General features: G+C 51.8%; 2 protein-coding genes across 2 annotated transcripts in view; one reads left to right on the top strand and one right to left on the bottom strand.

Annotated features, from left to right (window-relative positions):
• Positions 1–1583: 1583 nt before the first annotated feature.
• Positions 1584–8345, bottom strand: LOC119106079 (histidine protein methyltransferase 1 homolog). The gene is made up of 7 exons (XM_037229676.1): positions 8201–8345; positions 7792–7874; positions 6637–6787; positions 5900–6060; positions 4195–4430; positions 2771–2886; positions 1584–1810 (listed from the first exon to the last, which is right to left on the bottom strand). Exons 1-7 carry the CDS (start codon positions 8244–8246, stop codon positions 1773–1775), a joined length of 831 nt encoding a protein of 276 aa, XP_037085571.1. The 5' UTR covers positions 8247–8345; the 3' UTR covers positions 1584–1772.
• A 446-nt stretch (positions 8346–8791) lies between these two features.
• LOC119106063 (protein adenylyltransferase SelO) overlaps positions 8792–16110 on the top strand; it is an 11197-nt gene continuing 3878 nt past the window's right edge. The window contains exons 1-4 of the mRNA XM_037229660.1: positions 8792–10283; positions 10572–10702; positions 11179–11906; positions 16083–16110. The exon at positions 16083–16110 is cut by the window's right edge and continues 160 nt beyond it. Coding sequence (XP_037085555.1) covers positions 9937–10283; positions 10572–10702; positions 11179–11906; positions 16083–16110 — 1234 coding nt within the window. The 5' untranslated portion in view covers positions 8792–9936. The remainder of the gene's footprint in view (positions 10284–10571; positions 10703–11178; positions 11907–16082) is intronic.

The following is a 16110-nucleotide window of genomic DNA, read 5'->3' as shown; positions in this document are numbered from 1 at the left end:
ATCACACATGAGAACGGCTTGCCTCAAAGCCTCAGTGTTCCCATGCTTTTAATCCGTGGCAGAGACCTTGATCACTAGTTTTCCAGGCTTGGTTCTCACGGATAACAAACCGTTCGATCGTCGTTAAATTTATTCGGTACCAGACTGCATAAAATACACGTTACGCTGAACGATCGTCCGTCATAGCAGTACAATCGCAGCGATAGCTTCGGCGCATGCGCGGCGCAAGTCTGGGCGCTTAGTCCGGCGCGCGTCGCCAGGTTGCAACCAATGTCAGCGCATAGAAATGTGCTGCTTCTGGGCATCATTATGGCGCAAAGATACTCTCGAGCAAACGTACCGAAATATTTTTCACTCACGTAACTTAGCTATCCTCATATGACTACACGCGAGTCAGATGCGAACGCCTGCTGCGGTGCGGCAGACACGGACGTAGCAACCAGCAAGGTGAACCGGACACTGGCGGCTTCCTGTTCACCGCCGTGAGCCTGAGGTCCCACCTCGACCTAGCCTGCCCTAGCCTCGACGTCGCGGTGACGTCATTAGGTCGTCTGCCCCACTCTTTCTGTCACATGACTCAGCCCGGTGCGGCGCGGAACTTCAGGACGCTTGATAATGACACCGCGGACCTGGTCAGTGAGGGCGTTGCAGCCGACCCCGACACCCGTGAAGGAGTGGATGCCCGGCGGTCGCGACAAACACGCCAGAGGTGCAGCAGGGCGGACCCAGACCCCGCCAGTGGCGATGCCGTCAGGGATGCTGGCTTTGCCTCCCAGATCGATCGAACAAGCTGTACACCCTCGGTCAGCTGGCAACTCGGGTATGGGACGCGAGTACGCATCCCCAGTTATTCTCGTTCTTCCAGGCACTCGGAGCGAGAACCCGTACATGGAATCCCCTAGCCAGACTGTCAACGACAGCGCGGAATGATAAGCCAGTGCGACTTTCCGTGATCTCGGCATTATCCCGGTACTGCTGCGAATGGCGCTGATGCCCCTAGACGCCTGCCTGGAAGTTCGGCTGATAAAGGCCGCTGGCACTGAGCTCTTACCCGCGCCGGCAATGCCGCGTCTCGGGGCTCGTTACTTACGATAGTTTCTTTTCCCCGCGTGCCGTCGGAAAACGCTGGTGGGATGGTACGCGGCCTTCAGCTGTCTCCAAACAACAACCTCCTGAACTTAACAGGCTTATGGACAATGAATCCCTCCTCCATGTTTTTTTTATATTTTTACCGTTCGACGAATTTCACACGGAGATCGAGCCTTATGCTGGTTGCGGGACCCGGCATAAAGCGGCCATTTTTAATGCAAAAACGATGCCTTTTATAAACTTCCCGTGCTCCTGGATCAGTCTTCAAAACAAACGCCAACTGACACGCATGGGCGCCATTATGCATTGAGGAGCGACTCAGAAAACACTAAATGTATAGCATTCATCTCAGCACTGTTTCCAAGGTAATAACGTAAGGGATCCCTGCATGTCCAATCTGCCTCAACAGGCAACCAAACCTTCCTGCGCCACCGATTATCCACCCCCCCCCCCCCCCTGATCGTCGGGACGCGCCAGTGAAGAAAACCCCGCCAATTGCCACAGCGCTTCCATTGCAGAAAGAAACGCAAAGCAGGGTATGACAGCAACAGCACGCTTCGGCGTGGCCAGCAACATGGCGCAAGTTTCACAGCCGCGAGTGAAGTGTATCACGACAGAGCCAACGCATATCGCGATGCAGTTGACCGGCCGGCCCGGTCTCAAGCCGGCTTGGCGCGCGGCAGTCAGCATCGCTTCAACCGCAGAATCTCGCGTTGCAAGCCTGTAAACGGTGGCAGAACGACAGTTGGTCCGCTGATCGGTCGGCGGAACGAGACGTGTCGGCCGACGTGTCACGCGGCGCTCGGTGGGTGGGGGCTGTCACTCCGTTCGTCGCTTGACGCAAAGAAAACCGAAAACTCAGTTGGAGTAGTGTGTAGTGAAACTGGCTGGAACTCAATGAAACTGTTAATGACCTCCCCCCCGCAAGAATGGCAGTTTAACGTGCCATGCCTTATGCGAGGATTTGAAATTCTGTTGAACTTCATGCACGAGAACACTGTTTACTCCGTGACCTACTTGTGGTCTAGGCGAACGCATACCCAAGTCTGCAGTCACTGCCTGCAGCCGCCGGACAAATAATATTTGCTTCCTTTGTTGTTGACAGGTGTTTTCGGGCGCGCCGACTGCAGTGGTCGTTTGGCGCCCAGAACGATTTCTGTTTTACCTAACTAATGAACCGTGTAAAGAGTCCCGAAGTTACTATGTTTAAGGAATAAAAAGATCTGTTTGGATTCAAGAAGGCGCGAGTTGTCTCCTAAAATGTCACAGAGCGTCAAGGGCGAGTCACGCTGTCCAAAGTATCGTCGACGTTCTTCCATGAGGCGCGGACATGATATAAGCACATGACGAACGGTGAGAACAGCACCATATCGATGACAGATAGGTCTTCGGCTCCTTGCAACAAATAACCGTGAGTTGCGTACGTGTGCCCAATACGTAGTCTGCAGTAATATTTGCTTCCAGTAAGTGGTTGGGGGGGGGGGGGGGAGGGTAGCTTAGCCATGCTGTTGACTGTTCATGATACACATTGCACACAAACAAAAAATACGCGACACTGGAACACTGTAACAACTCCAAGGACATCCATCAGCATGTCAGCCACGAGCGGCAAGCGCGGCACGGCTTGCGTTCCCCGGTGGCCCTCGGACGGTGACCACGTGACGCCGGGTCCGGCCCTCACCCTGCTGCGTTGCGAACACGACCTCGCTGGAGAAGCGGCCGTCCTCCAGCACGGCCTGCTCGAAGGCTCGGGTGCCGCCGCCGACGCCGAAGTAGCACGTCTTGGCCGCCACCAGCCTGGAGCAGCTCGTCAAGGAGTCTCGCATCGGCAACATACGGAGCGCGCTCCCGACCACGGCACGGATGTGGGAGGGTGGCACGGGAGAGCGACATGGGTGGGGCCATGGGAGGGATCGCGGGAGTGTGACACGGGACGGACGGGAGAGGACAACATGGGAGGGACCACGAGATGGGTGCGAGAGGGCGATACGGGAAGGGCCACAGGAGGAACCACGGGAGAGTAGACACGAGATGTACACGGATGAGGGGGACATGGAGGGGACCACAGGAAGAACCACGGGAGGGTGACAAAGAATGACACCGGAGGGACCAAGGCAGTGTGACACGGGACGGGTGAGATCCCCGGATCCACGGGATCCACGGGACGGTGGGACGGATGTCACCCCAAAGGTGACAAATGAGACCCCCAGACGTGCTTTGAACCGCATAACGATGACTCGCAGCGTGAGCTAGACGCACGCCAAGCCCCAGCGTTGAGGGGCTTCCACACATGGCCTGAGAAGTCATAGGGGATTCACGTTCACGTAACACACAGCTGGGCCCCAGACACGGGCAGCAACACCCTGCAAATCCGGGGGTTTTATACACCGGTCGTTACACCGGACAGAAACCTAAGACGACCTAAAACCTAAGACATAAGGCCTGAGACATCACAGCTAACAGTCTACATTGGTCTCGCAGACACAAGCCATGCGCATGTCGATAAATGTGGACCATCAAAAAGAAAAAAAACATTACGCAAAGTCGTCAGCATTCACTAGTAAGCAACACTCCACTACCAGACCTTTACGCGCTGGACAATTTTGGGGTTCATGGCTATCTCATGCTCACCAGACTGTGACGGGAATTAGTCCCTTTGACACGTCACAACAAAGCCACAGCCACGTATCACAAAACATACAGTTGGGCCCAGACCTGAGTATGACTAGTCGCGTCTACTGCAGGTCTACTACCCTTGGACATGTCACAACAAAGCCACAGCCACATACCACAAAACATACAGTTGGGCTCAAACCTGAGTATGACTAGTCGCGTCTACTCAAACCTGAGTATGACTAGTCGCGTCTACTGTAAGAGCGTGCGCTCCTAACCAAAAAGATATAACAATTCCGATTGTAATTAACCCAGTGAGAGCTGTCAGCCTGACCCCAAGCCCAACCCAAACCCCGTATTTCACCACAGCGCTGTCAGTCGAACCGCGATCAGCCTCGCGGACCCGGCCTGCGCGACTGGGAGCCAGCACATGCCGCCGCCCGCGCGGCAGCGAGCGGTGCGCCGCGCCCGCCGCTCCCGTCGGGAGGATACGCGGAGCCAGCGGGCGCCAGGGCGGCGTCGACGGCCTCCAGCAGGCGCGCCCAGCTCTCCCTGCTGTAGATGGTCTCGGAGGTGAGCACGAGGTCGGCGCCCGGGCGCCGCTCGGTCCGCAGCAGCGCGGCCAGCGCGCCCCAGTCGCCTGAGAGGGCCCGGCAGCCGGCCAGCTGCGTCGCCGTCACGTTCAGCCGCATGTTCGGGATGGTAAGGTGGTCGACCACTTCGCGGTTCTGTGGACGGCACGGCGCGGCGGTTCGGAACTCAGCCGGTGGGGTGTGCAGGCTGCAAATGTGTATTCGTGCCACCAGAATCCTACCTCTCCGGCCGCCTTCGCATACAATTCGCTGGCGCTTACCCCTTGCCCCCTCGAACCCACACATCTGACCTGCCCGGTCCATTTGTCAGGCCTGAGACGCTTCGATACTGGGCTGACTGTCGCCCCGTTTGATCCTGATTGCCTGATTTTTTAGAGAGGAAGGGCAACATACACTGAACCCCAGGCCAAGTTGTAGAAGCATGATGAAAAAATTGACATCCGCGACATCCAAGTGCCCGGATGTCGAAACACTAGCAAAAGGTCGCCCGTCGGGTGGGGTGGTGCCACTCCGTGTGCTTCTTCCGTACCGCAGACAGCCAGCGTGCGGATCGTCGCAAACACTCTGCATAGTCAGGCGATTTTTTACGTTGAGGTTGCAGCCATAAGTAGAGACCATAACATGGTAGATGTGATGACGGAGCACGGAAACGTCACCGAATCTAGCTCATCTCTGGCTCTCATGAGACCCTCTCCAGCTGAGATCAGCTCCTACTGGGTCCCAATCAGCCCACCCAAAGCCCATGGTGTCAGGAGTGGTCTCGTCATTCATCAGCATCCGAAGCCCACGGTGTCAGGCGTGGGCCCGGGATTGACCAGCACACGGAGCCTATGGTGTCAGGAGTGGGCCAGGGATCCACCAGCACCCAGAGCCCATCGTGTCAGGCATGGGCCTGGGGTTCACCAGCACCCGGAGCCCATGGTGTCAGGCATGGTCCGGGGTTCACCAGCACCTGGAGGCCATGGTGTCAGGTGTGGGCCTGGGATTCACCAGTACCCGGAGCCCATGGTGTCAGGCGTGGGCCCGGGGTTCACCAGCACCTGGAGCCCATGGTGTCAGGCGTGAGCCCGGGGTTCACCAGCACCTGGAGCCCATGGTGTCAGGCATGGTCCGGGGTTCACCAGCACCTGGAGCCCATGGTGTCAGGTGTGGGTCTGGGGTTCACCAGTACCTGGAGCCCATGGTGTCAGGCATGGGCCCGGGGTTCACCAGTACCCGGAGCCCATGGTGTCAGGCATGGGCCCGGGGTTCACCAGCACCTGGGGCCCATGGTGTCAGGCATGGGCCCGGGGTTCACCAGTACCTGGGGCCCATGGTGTCAGGCATGGGCCCGGGGTTCACTAGCACCTGGAGCCCATGGTGTCAGGCATGGTCCGGGGTTCACCAGTACCCGGGGCCCATGGTGTCGGGTATGGGCCCGGGATTCACCAGCACCCGGGCCCATGGTGTCAGGTGTGGGCCCGCGATTCATAGTGCCTGGGGCCCATGGTGTCAGGTATGGGACCAGGATTTACCAGCACCCGGGCCCATGGTGTCAGGTGTGGGCCCAGGATTCACCAGCACCCGGGGCCCATGGTGTCAGGTGTGGGCCGAGCATCCCTCACGTAGTCCTGGACAGTGACGGCGGCGGCACCCCGCAGCAGGCAGAACACGGCCGGCAGCGCGGCACCGCAGCCCAGCTCTGTCACGCGCAGCCCCGCCAATGGCACGTGCGCATCCAGGTAGGCCACCAGGTCCTGTGAGCACTCCCACAGCTTCATCCCACCTGCAAACATGGCACGGACGGCCTCAGCACCGGCGATCCTCGACGTGCGACGATCGGGTCTCAGGGTGTCAGAGGAAAGGTGATCACATGCTCAGCGGGTGGGAATGGGACGGTCAGCTGCAGACCGCCCATCCAAAGTGGCATCAAGGCACCTGACAGTGACTCTTGATGTGCTACCCTGTGCACTAAATGAAGATATTTTGCAAGACTCCCAAGTCAGCTTGGACCTGAATAATCCTGCTGAATATGTACAAACAGGATGCTAGAGGTGGCTTGTCACAGTTATTCATATGCTGAATGAGAGAGATCATTTAATATCTACCTACTTTATGGAGATGGTTGTCAAGATGATGTGCCATGATTTGCTTGCTACCTAGTAGGTAAACATGATTGGGCACAGGGGCACATCCAAGGAGGCACCCTTGGACCCACCCAATTGGCCCACTTTGTGTTCATTTTTCAAGATTGCTTCTGACAGAACAAAAAAAAAAGATTGGCATGATGTGTTTTTACTGGGCTCTCCCTCCTCTTAAGCCCATCCTGGTCATGCCCCTAATTCGATACAGGTATGCTCACCTTCATAGACATCAGGTATGAGATCTGTGTGACTTTTCAAGGCCAATGACAGGTCACCTGCAGCTCCTTCTCGCTCCAGGCGTAGGATCACTTGGTCACCATTGAGCAGCTTGATCTGATGTCCACATAATGACAAAGTAGACACCTCATTCTGGAAAAAAACCATTTCTAAATTATTTCATGTATTTTACCATTTTTAATCCATCTCCTTTTTGGCTGCCCACTAGTTATGCTGGATAATAACCCTCTAACCCCTGATTATGCTATGTAAGACACCAAAATAGAGCATGCATAAACATCTACAAAATAGATGTCAGTTTGGTCACTACCACAGCTAGAGTTACAGAACAAAAAGGTGTGTTGCTCAAAATTAATGGAAGTCAACAGAATTCAAATAACAAACACAAAAAGATCTTAGGATAATCTGGAAGTGCATGATGGCATGACAATGTGCTGTTCAAAACTGCCCACAGTTGTCACATATTGGTTATCAAAATATTTATATCTCCTTTGTGCATGAAACAATTCATGAATCATCCTGAACACAGAGTAGCCAATGTGTCATATCTGATATTTGACATGGTACATAAACAGATGGACAATCAGCCCCTGAAAATCAAGTGTGACCAAAACCACTATTGATATCACAGAGGTATGTTGCTGTCAGAGGAGGAGTTACTGACAAGGCACAACTCAGAGGTGACAAGAGGACACCAATGGAAACTCAGAAAACCTGGAGCTAGGACTCTCATCCGTCATAACTCATTCAGCACCCCGGTTGTCAACGACTGGCCACTCTTCCACACCTGGTCATGTTATGGACCTCAGTCAAACAGTTCAAGTCTAGGCTTGATACGCACTGGGCTGACATCATGTATGACGTCCCACACCAACCTTCCCATAATTTGAGACTGTTTGGTTACCTGACCAGGAGCCTGACAAGACCAGGACGTACAGTCCTAGTGACCTTTTACAATTCCCGATCACCATAAGGTGAGGTAAGGTAAGGTAATGAATGAAGGCTTATCCAGAATCAGCTATCATTCAGCCTCATGACTAACATACAACAGGCAAGTCACAAAGCCACAATTATTAGCAGGAACCTTCTCTAGCTGTTCAGGGATAGCTGGGTATCCCTACCACCGATACACTCACACTGGGGAGCAGTGGTGAAGCTGGCACAGGGTGCTCCTGGATAGCCAGCCGGGTGACTGGATGACCTGTTGGCCTGTCACCATCTGAAATGTGCAGTGATGCCCAGTGATTTTAAACTTTGCTTTTGCAATTCTGGTGGACAGAAGGCTTGAATAAAAGGCCAATCCTATCATTAGCCATAAAAACTGACTTGCCTGGCCTAACTGACCAATGATGATAGACTTTGAGCATCTGCAGTTGTTCAAAGAGACATCACTTACTCGCTTATTATATACCATGAATTGGTAAAAATATAGCAAACATGTTATTATGAATGCAGCTCTTTTATGTAACAGAGTCTACATGACATTAAAACAAATATTGTAGGTCTTAGTAACATTGAGCCGATGTTGTGCTAAAATGGCCTTGCCTGATCCTGCACTCTTGTCCCCATCATAGAAACTAAACTTAAACATTTTTTTAGATCACCAGTTACTTGAGCATCAGCTATCTTCAAGGCACATCGCACGACACCTGCAAAGCACTAAGGCTGATCTATTTATCGTCACGAATGCTGATGAACACCTCAGAAATTATTTGTCTTTGTCGCGTCATGTGCGCAATCAAACCGTCATAGCAGAAACTTTTTACCATGTAGAAATGATCATGAAAATACGTACTTTATTTCGATCGGCTATATGTTATGAGAGTACTTGAATAAAAATATGTTTTTTGCATATATTCACCTTGACATCATTTTTTGATATGGCACTTTTATCTTTTATAGCTCATGTTGATATATTTTATTTTAAATGACGTAATAGGTTATTACAATAGGTTAAAAACCTCATTCCCCAGCCCTCCCCACTTCCCATAACTTCCCAAACATTGCCCAGCCGAGGGCCAGCGTGTTGGTGGTCTGCATTGCGGGGTGTGGTTGACGGTGGGCGCTGGTGGTGGTTGCCCTGGAATTGCGGCGCCCGGTGGTGTTTCGCTAGCAGTCAGGCCTATTGTCAGTCGGTGAAGCTCTGTGAAAAATCTCTGGACGTGAATGACTTTTGAATTACGAGTGGAGGGCTCCGAAGACTCACCCCCACCCCTTTCAGTCTTGCGTGGATAGAAGGATGGACTTACCTTACATAACTACAACTTACCTTCACAGCGAGATATAGTGATTTAGAGATGTTCCAGTGCAATTATGTTGTAAAAGGCTGTTGGATGCTGTGAGTGGCACATTGCAGTGTTTGTCAAACAGCCTGGGTGCCAATTGAGATATCCCAATATTGTTGGGTGTTTTTGTAACCTCATCTATATAGTCAAACAGTCTGGGTGCCAATTGAGATATCCCAATATCATTGGGTGTTTTTGTTACCTCATCTATATACCTTCTGAACATGAAACTCATGATATGTCTGTTCTTATACTGCTCCCAGTGACAGACTCAAGACTCATGCTGAGCTTTGCTATCTCCTGCATGGGTTTACCAGGCAGGTCAACATAGATTTGTTCCTAAATTTAGGTTTCCTTGCCACCAGATGCCATCCAGTTAAGGCTGTACAACCTTTGACCAATTATGATCAGTGAGGTATCTGGTAAGGTAAAGTTTAACAAGCCTCAGTGCTCCAGGGCTCATGCTGCATAAAAGTGGTCAGATTTGTGCTAGTTCAGCAGTGCTTATTGGATTGTTTATTAGAAGTATAGCTCTATGTAAGGAAGAAGCATGATAACAGTATGAACAGAGATGCAGTGATATAAGATATTAATAGATAAGATAAGATATTGATAAGATAGCTCACAGGCATGCTGCAAATTTTGATGTTGTGACTCTGCCAACAAAAAAGTAAATGGCAAACAATGCTAAAGCTCTTAAGCATGCTGTCAAGTGTAATTCAGATATGCAGTCCATGGCTATCCAACCTGTTTCAAGAATGCATGTCCCATGAACTATTTTTAGTGTTATCTAAGTCAAGTAGCACACAGGCTAGTGTGGGGTGCAAAGCAAACACTGGTATGACCTTAACATTGTGTAGAGTGGTGTAGATTGAGTAGATTGAGCTCATAAATTCCTCAATGAATTGGTGGTGGTTCATGAATATTGAGCTTATTTTCAATACTTCAATATGTTGCAGGTGAGCAGTCCATGGAACTTTGTGCTCCATATCAGCAATGAATACCCTGAAATGGGTTCAGAAGACTTACCTGAGGTTCCCCTTGGACCCTGTCAAAAATAACTACCTTAGGCCCAATGTGAAGGGTGTCATATTCTCTGAAGTATCACCAACACCTCTAAGCAATGCAAAGCTGGCTTGCTTTTCTAAAGATGTACTAGAGAATGTTCTGGAGCTTGATGCTTCTGTGGTGAATCAAGATGAATTTATTGATGTCATATCTGGAAACAAGGTGGTCCCCGGATCCACGTCACTGGCACACAGATATGGTGGACACCAGTTTGGAAGCTGGGCTGGTCAGTTGGGGGATGGAAGAGCTCATCTCATTGGAGAATACACAAATAGGTGAGATGGAGCAAATTCTTAATCATCATCAAAAATGTTTATGGATGATGTGCTTAATGTGATGCTTGAATTCTATGTATCTTGTTATCATGCAAAACATGATGTAAGGCCATGCAACCAATACTACACACTTATTTATTTTGTCCAGTTTCAGGGAAAATTGTGTTTATTTGGATTTCATGTGTCATTCTGGGATTGATTGGTGAACTACCTCCTTCATTGACCCTTGCCTGACTACCCCATCAAGCTGTCCTCATCATTGTCAGACTCATGCTGGCATGTTTACAGAGCTGGCCATAGGTGGGAGCTCCAGCTCAAAGGCTCTGGCAAGTCGCCGTACTCGAGGTTCGCTGACGGCCGCGCTGTAGTACGCTCCTCAGTCAGAGAGTTCCTCTGCTCTGAGGCAATGCATCACTTAGGTAAGTGTTGGTTTGTTCTCTGGCATCTGTTCCATTGTAGATTGTGATCCTCGAGCTATTTATGTAATGATGAGTAAGCCCTCACTTGTTATTTGAGCTCTTACTCCCAGATGGTGGATTGCTGTGTTAAAAAATGTGGACGAGCACAATGACATTTCCGCCAGTATCCTTCAGATGTGTCATTTCGTTTTTTATTTATTTTTTATTTATCATTATTTCTGATTTCATTTCATAATTTTATATGCCCAGTGCACCATGACACAAGTCACTAGTTGTAGAGGAAACGTAGGCTCGTGGACATAGGTGTACCTGGCATTAGATCAGCCAGCACCTTCTTCAGCACCTTCTGTCATATCTCACGTCTCATCATCGTGCGTCGTCAACCTTGTCTGGCACCTCATTAGCCTGTACTGTGTGTGCTGTCCTGCCCACCACCATTCCCTTCCACTCCCATGTGACACCGCCCTGCCCAGCAGGAGTGCCGACCTCTCGCGCCGGCACGCTGGTGGTGAGCGACGAGCAGCTGCTGCGCGACCAGTTCTACGACGGCCGGCCGCGGCGCGAGCCGGCCGCCGTCCTGCTGCGCCTCGCGCCCTGCTGGTTCCGCTTCGGCTCGCTGCAGATGCTGGCCGCCGACGGCGCGGGGCCGCCGCTGCGCCTGCTTGCCGACTTCGTGGCTGAGCACTACTACCCGGCGGCGGCGACCGAGCCGGCCGACGGCGCGCGCTACGCCACCCTGGCGCGCGAGATCGGCCGGCGCACGGCGCGCACTGTGGCCGCGTGGGCGAGCGTCGGCTTCACGCACGGCGTGATGAACACGGATAACATGAGCGTGCTCGGGCTGACCATCGACTACGGCCCGTTCGGCTTCCTCGACCGCTACGACCCGCAGTTTGTGGCCAACTCGTCCGACTCGGGTGGCGCGTACCGGTTCGCGCACCAGGCGCGCGTGGGCCAGTGGAACCTGTGTCGCCTGTGGGAGGCGCTCATGCCGATCATGCCCGAGCGCGAGCATGGCGAGATCGAGTCGGCGCTCGAGGTGTACGTGGAGGCCTACGAGGAGCGGCGGCGGGAGCTGCTGTCGCGCAAGCTGGGCCTGCAGCCGTCGGCGGCGGCCACCGCACTCTGCGACCAGCTGCTGGAGCTGATGGCGGCCGCCGGCGCCGACTTCACCATGACGTTCCGCCAGCTGGGCGACGTGACGCTAGACGAGCTCGCCGCGGCGGCGCCCCCGGCGGAGCTCTGGGCGCTGCAGCCGCTGACCGCCGGCGCCGGCTTCGCAGACTGGCTGGCGGCGTACCGCGCCGAGCTGGCGGCGCGGGACGTGTCGGACGCGCGGCGGCGCGAGCTCATGCGCGCCGCCAACCCGCGCTATGTGCTGCGCAACTGGCTGGCGCACCGCGCTGCCGAGGCCGCCGAGCGCGGCGAGTTCGGCGAGCTGCGCCGCCTACACGCCGCGCTGGAGCGGCCGTTCGTCGAGCAGCCGGCGGCGGAGGAGGGCGGCTACGCCGACCCGCCGCCGGGCTGGGCGCGCGAACTGCGCGTCAGCTGCTCTAGCTAGGTCGACGCGGCAGGCCAGCGACCACCACCGACAACGCTTAGAGGCGTCCGGGATGCTCAAACGTGTCGTCGTAAGATCGGGGGGGGGGGGGGAGACGGGGTCATGCGTCGTCGCTGTGTGCGCTTTTTTGGATACGGGGCGCTTCCTGTGTCGCATAGGTCGCTATCAGGGAAACACATACTTGTCGTGTGGCACTTATGAAGCATAAGGGGCTGTTGCCCAATGCTTAACCAGTAGCATGCATGATCAAACCAGTGCAATATGGGTTGAGCTACTAGTGCTGTTTGAGTTGTTCACGCAGCCTCGTGCGCCTGTAACGAACATGTAGGCAATGTGAACCTCAAAGCTGCACTCGCTAGCCTTGTGTCTGCCTCTTTATGTGCTCCCGAAGTGGCCCCTGCTCAAAAACAGGGTTTGACTGTTACGCAGGCGTCTATAGTGGCTGTGATTGCGATTGAGATAGCATATTTCCTGTGATATGATTGGACTCCAGGATTATGTGATTGTTGACTGTGTATGGACCCGGCATATGTGAAGGTGAAGCCGCTGTTAATACGCCCATCGGCGCGGAGACTTATCTTTTTTCTAGCAACAACAGCATAAATTAAGTGCCACCAACTTTCACGGTGATTGATGGTAGGATGTCTCTCAACGCGACCCGCAGGACAATACCACATGATAGCCACATGGTGCGGTTTGTTCGTTGGCTTGAGGGCTGCAATACAGTGAGATAGGTCATTTGTGTTGTTTATTTGTGGTGAGCATCGTAGCAGAGAAACCCACTCCGGCTGCCCATTTGCGTGCTGAAGGAAGCATCGCTCGCTGGGCATGTTTTCCATGCTGTTTTTTCAGATGGTCTTGGGGATGCCTGAGCGTCGCTCGAGCCGGGGTTGTGTGCGATACGTGGCGGAATGTTTACTGGACCATTTGAAGTTTTGCACAAGATCAAGCGTCAGAGTCGTGGATGTAGAATCCTTTTTAGCTAGGTTCGAACACTTTCTGGAAGGTGAGTCATTTATAGGGAGGAGCCCGTTTTTGCTCACGAGAAATGCTGCAGTGTCGTCGTTTCTCACTCTTGAGCCATCCTGGCATGTTCCGAAATTTCACCCCTGACCGTGACCGAAGTGAATCAATTATCTTTCGGGAAAAAGTCACGCTGCTAAGACGCCTGGGTCTCCTGTTTGTTGTTGATCCGTTTGTCTGCGTGTGTATGGGTGCCAGTGTGTGTTATTTCGTTCGACCTCTGCGTTTCCCGTTCCGGGCCGGCGGTCTCAACAGCTTTCGTTCGGTGCCCCTCCCCCCGTACACGTCTGGCACTTCTTGTCGGTGTCGCGTCACATGTGCCCAGAGTCTAACATTGTCATTTGAGCCATTGTATTGTCAGCCGGATGGGCGCTATGTTACATATATTTGGTAGATTGCACATTTTTAAGATTGATATGTACCTTCTCACATAGAACACCATCTGGTAGCTCAGTCATCTTGATCAAAGGTAAATGTGCCGGCGTATTGATGCATTTTGAAAATGTGTAGCAGGTTGTGGTGCCTTATGTGATTCACCTCCTGGGTGTTTGCTGTCTTTTCCGGAATGCGGTCTGATTATGTGCAGTTGCAGTTTAGCTTGTGGCTTTGAGATGGGTATGAGGTTTGAAAGCATATCTTGCCATTGCCACCTGTGCCAACACCGTGGCTATTGTGCTGGAGTAAGGAACGAGGAGATAACAGAGTGTCCAAAAAGTATGCTGGGTTGGGGGGGGGAGCTCAGTTTCAACCAAGCCAAGAGACAAGTTGAAATGGACCAATGATACCAATTATTTTTACTGATAGGGATTTGGAACCTTCAAAGTAAAAGTGCATACCACATCGCAAGACGCCGAACCACACATGAAACATTACATGTTGGATATATGGCTACTTCCACAACTACCATCGACAAGAAACTTTGGATGACAAAAATAATGAAAAACTTTCACTGTATTGGATTGTGTATTGATTACATCATGCAGCATGCCAATGTTTTACTCTCAGATGTCTCAGGCCTGTGTTTGTCTTATGTCATCTGTATGTTTGCCTTACTTAATGCCTTGGAAAAAGTCATAAACAAACTAAGAAAGTCATAAACACAGAATTTTGCTGTGATGTACTGCTTATACACATATATCTAGACTGCTCACAAAGCTACAACATTGCATAAGCTGGAGATATGGGCCCAGAAGGAGAAGGCAATTTAGTTCTGCCATGTTTGGTGCTCATAAACAGCTGTATCAAATAAACTTTCATCCCACCAGCTGCATGGTTCTAGAAAAATATATGATGGTTGTGAAATGCCACCCTGCTCCCCATTTGTGTGTTTTTTGTGCAAAATACCTAATTCTGATTTGGTTACAAAATTTAGGGTGTTCGTGATTTCCTGACGCATATCACTACAGGTGGAGGAACTTCTGAGAGAGTGGGATGCCAGCATCAATTTTGAAGCTGGTTCCTTCCACACATCATCATAGGGTTGATGCTCAGCATTCACAGAAAGCTGGGTGCCATGGTATTCATGAAGCATCCAGTTCCTATGTCTATGCCTGTCACCATCACTAATAAGGCAAGCAAACTGTTAATATTAAGAACCAGAGCTAGGCAAACAAACTACTATTGGCATAAGGGTATTGGACATCTGTAGGAGCTGAGGCTTTATGACATCACCTGCCTCCCACATGGACAAGAAGGGTGACACCACAGGAAATCAAACTCTGTACCTCTGGACACTGTGCACCTGGCACCCTTGCAAACAAATCATGAACAGTATGGAAATAAAAGGGATAAAAATGAGTGTTAGAAATAATTATAACTACCCATAACATAGCTTTTTCATTAGGTGAAAGTGGCTTGGTCCTTACTAAAAAGATTTTATGTTATGAAATTGTTTGCCCTCTGCAAGAAATGAAAGATGAATGACCTCATAACCTTCAAGTAAATACAAACAGTAGAAATCTAGCTTCCTGTGTGTGTTTTGCTTTTGAGCTCTGATCCATGTTGGAGGCTAAATTCACAGGACACCAGCCATGTTGTATGTGATATGAAGAACTAATGGAGCTAACCTAGGAGCTAATTTTGGATGACAGGAAAATAGTGATATCTGAGATGTTGGTGGCAACCAGCTCTCCACTTCAGCTCAAGGGGAAATTTATGGTAAATGTAAATATATTGAAAGTGGAATTTTGCCTGATGCCATGTATTTTGAACCAAATGACAGACAAGTCATTTGTGTGCCAAGGAAATTTACAAATGGGGGTGAAAGTTCTGATGCAATAACAGCCAAACCTTTCATATGCAACCACCCAGATACTATACAGCGCACTTACGCTCCACAAGATTTGTAGCTATCAAAGTTATGGCATACCAGCCATGTCTGTCAGTGGTTTTCAGATGTTTATGAATCTTCCCATTGGCTGTGCCAAACCGGGGTTTGAACACTGGAAATATCATGGCTAAGCTGCTGATCATGTCTAAACTCTCCCTGTCTTCCAGAACCAAGCATACGGTGTGCTCACCTGCACATACACACCATCCACCGAGGGTCTCTCCGACACCAGCCTCACCAGGACCAGGCTGGATGAGTCGGCTCCGTGACCGCTGGTCCCCACCCACTAGGCGCGTCCCCAAGCGACTGCTATGGCCAACACGGGCCGCGGCGGCCTCAGCAACGGCGCCACGCGCGCGCCGGACGAGACCAAGGTGCTGCCGACGCGCGTGGTGACGGCTGATGGCGGCCGCAGCGCGGCCACGCAGCTGGTGCTGGCGCCCGACGAGGTGGACGCGCTGCCGCAGCGCATGCAGTACACCTACAAGGACTTCT

The sequence above is a fragment of the Pollicipes pollicipes genome, unplaced genomic scaffold (genome assembly GCF_011947565.3).
Source record: "Pollicipes pollicipes isolate AB1234 unplaced genomic scaffold, Ppol_2.1 Scaffold_6138;HRSCAF=7277_pilon_pilon_pilon, whole genome shotgun sequence".
NCBI classification, from domain to species: domain Eukaryota; kingdom Metazoa; phylum Arthropoda; class Thecostraca; order Pollicipedomorpha; family Pollicipedidae; genus Pollicipes; species Pollicipes pollicipes.
Note: the sequence above shows the minus strand (reverse complement) of the source record. Positions and strands in the feature narration are given on the sequence as shown.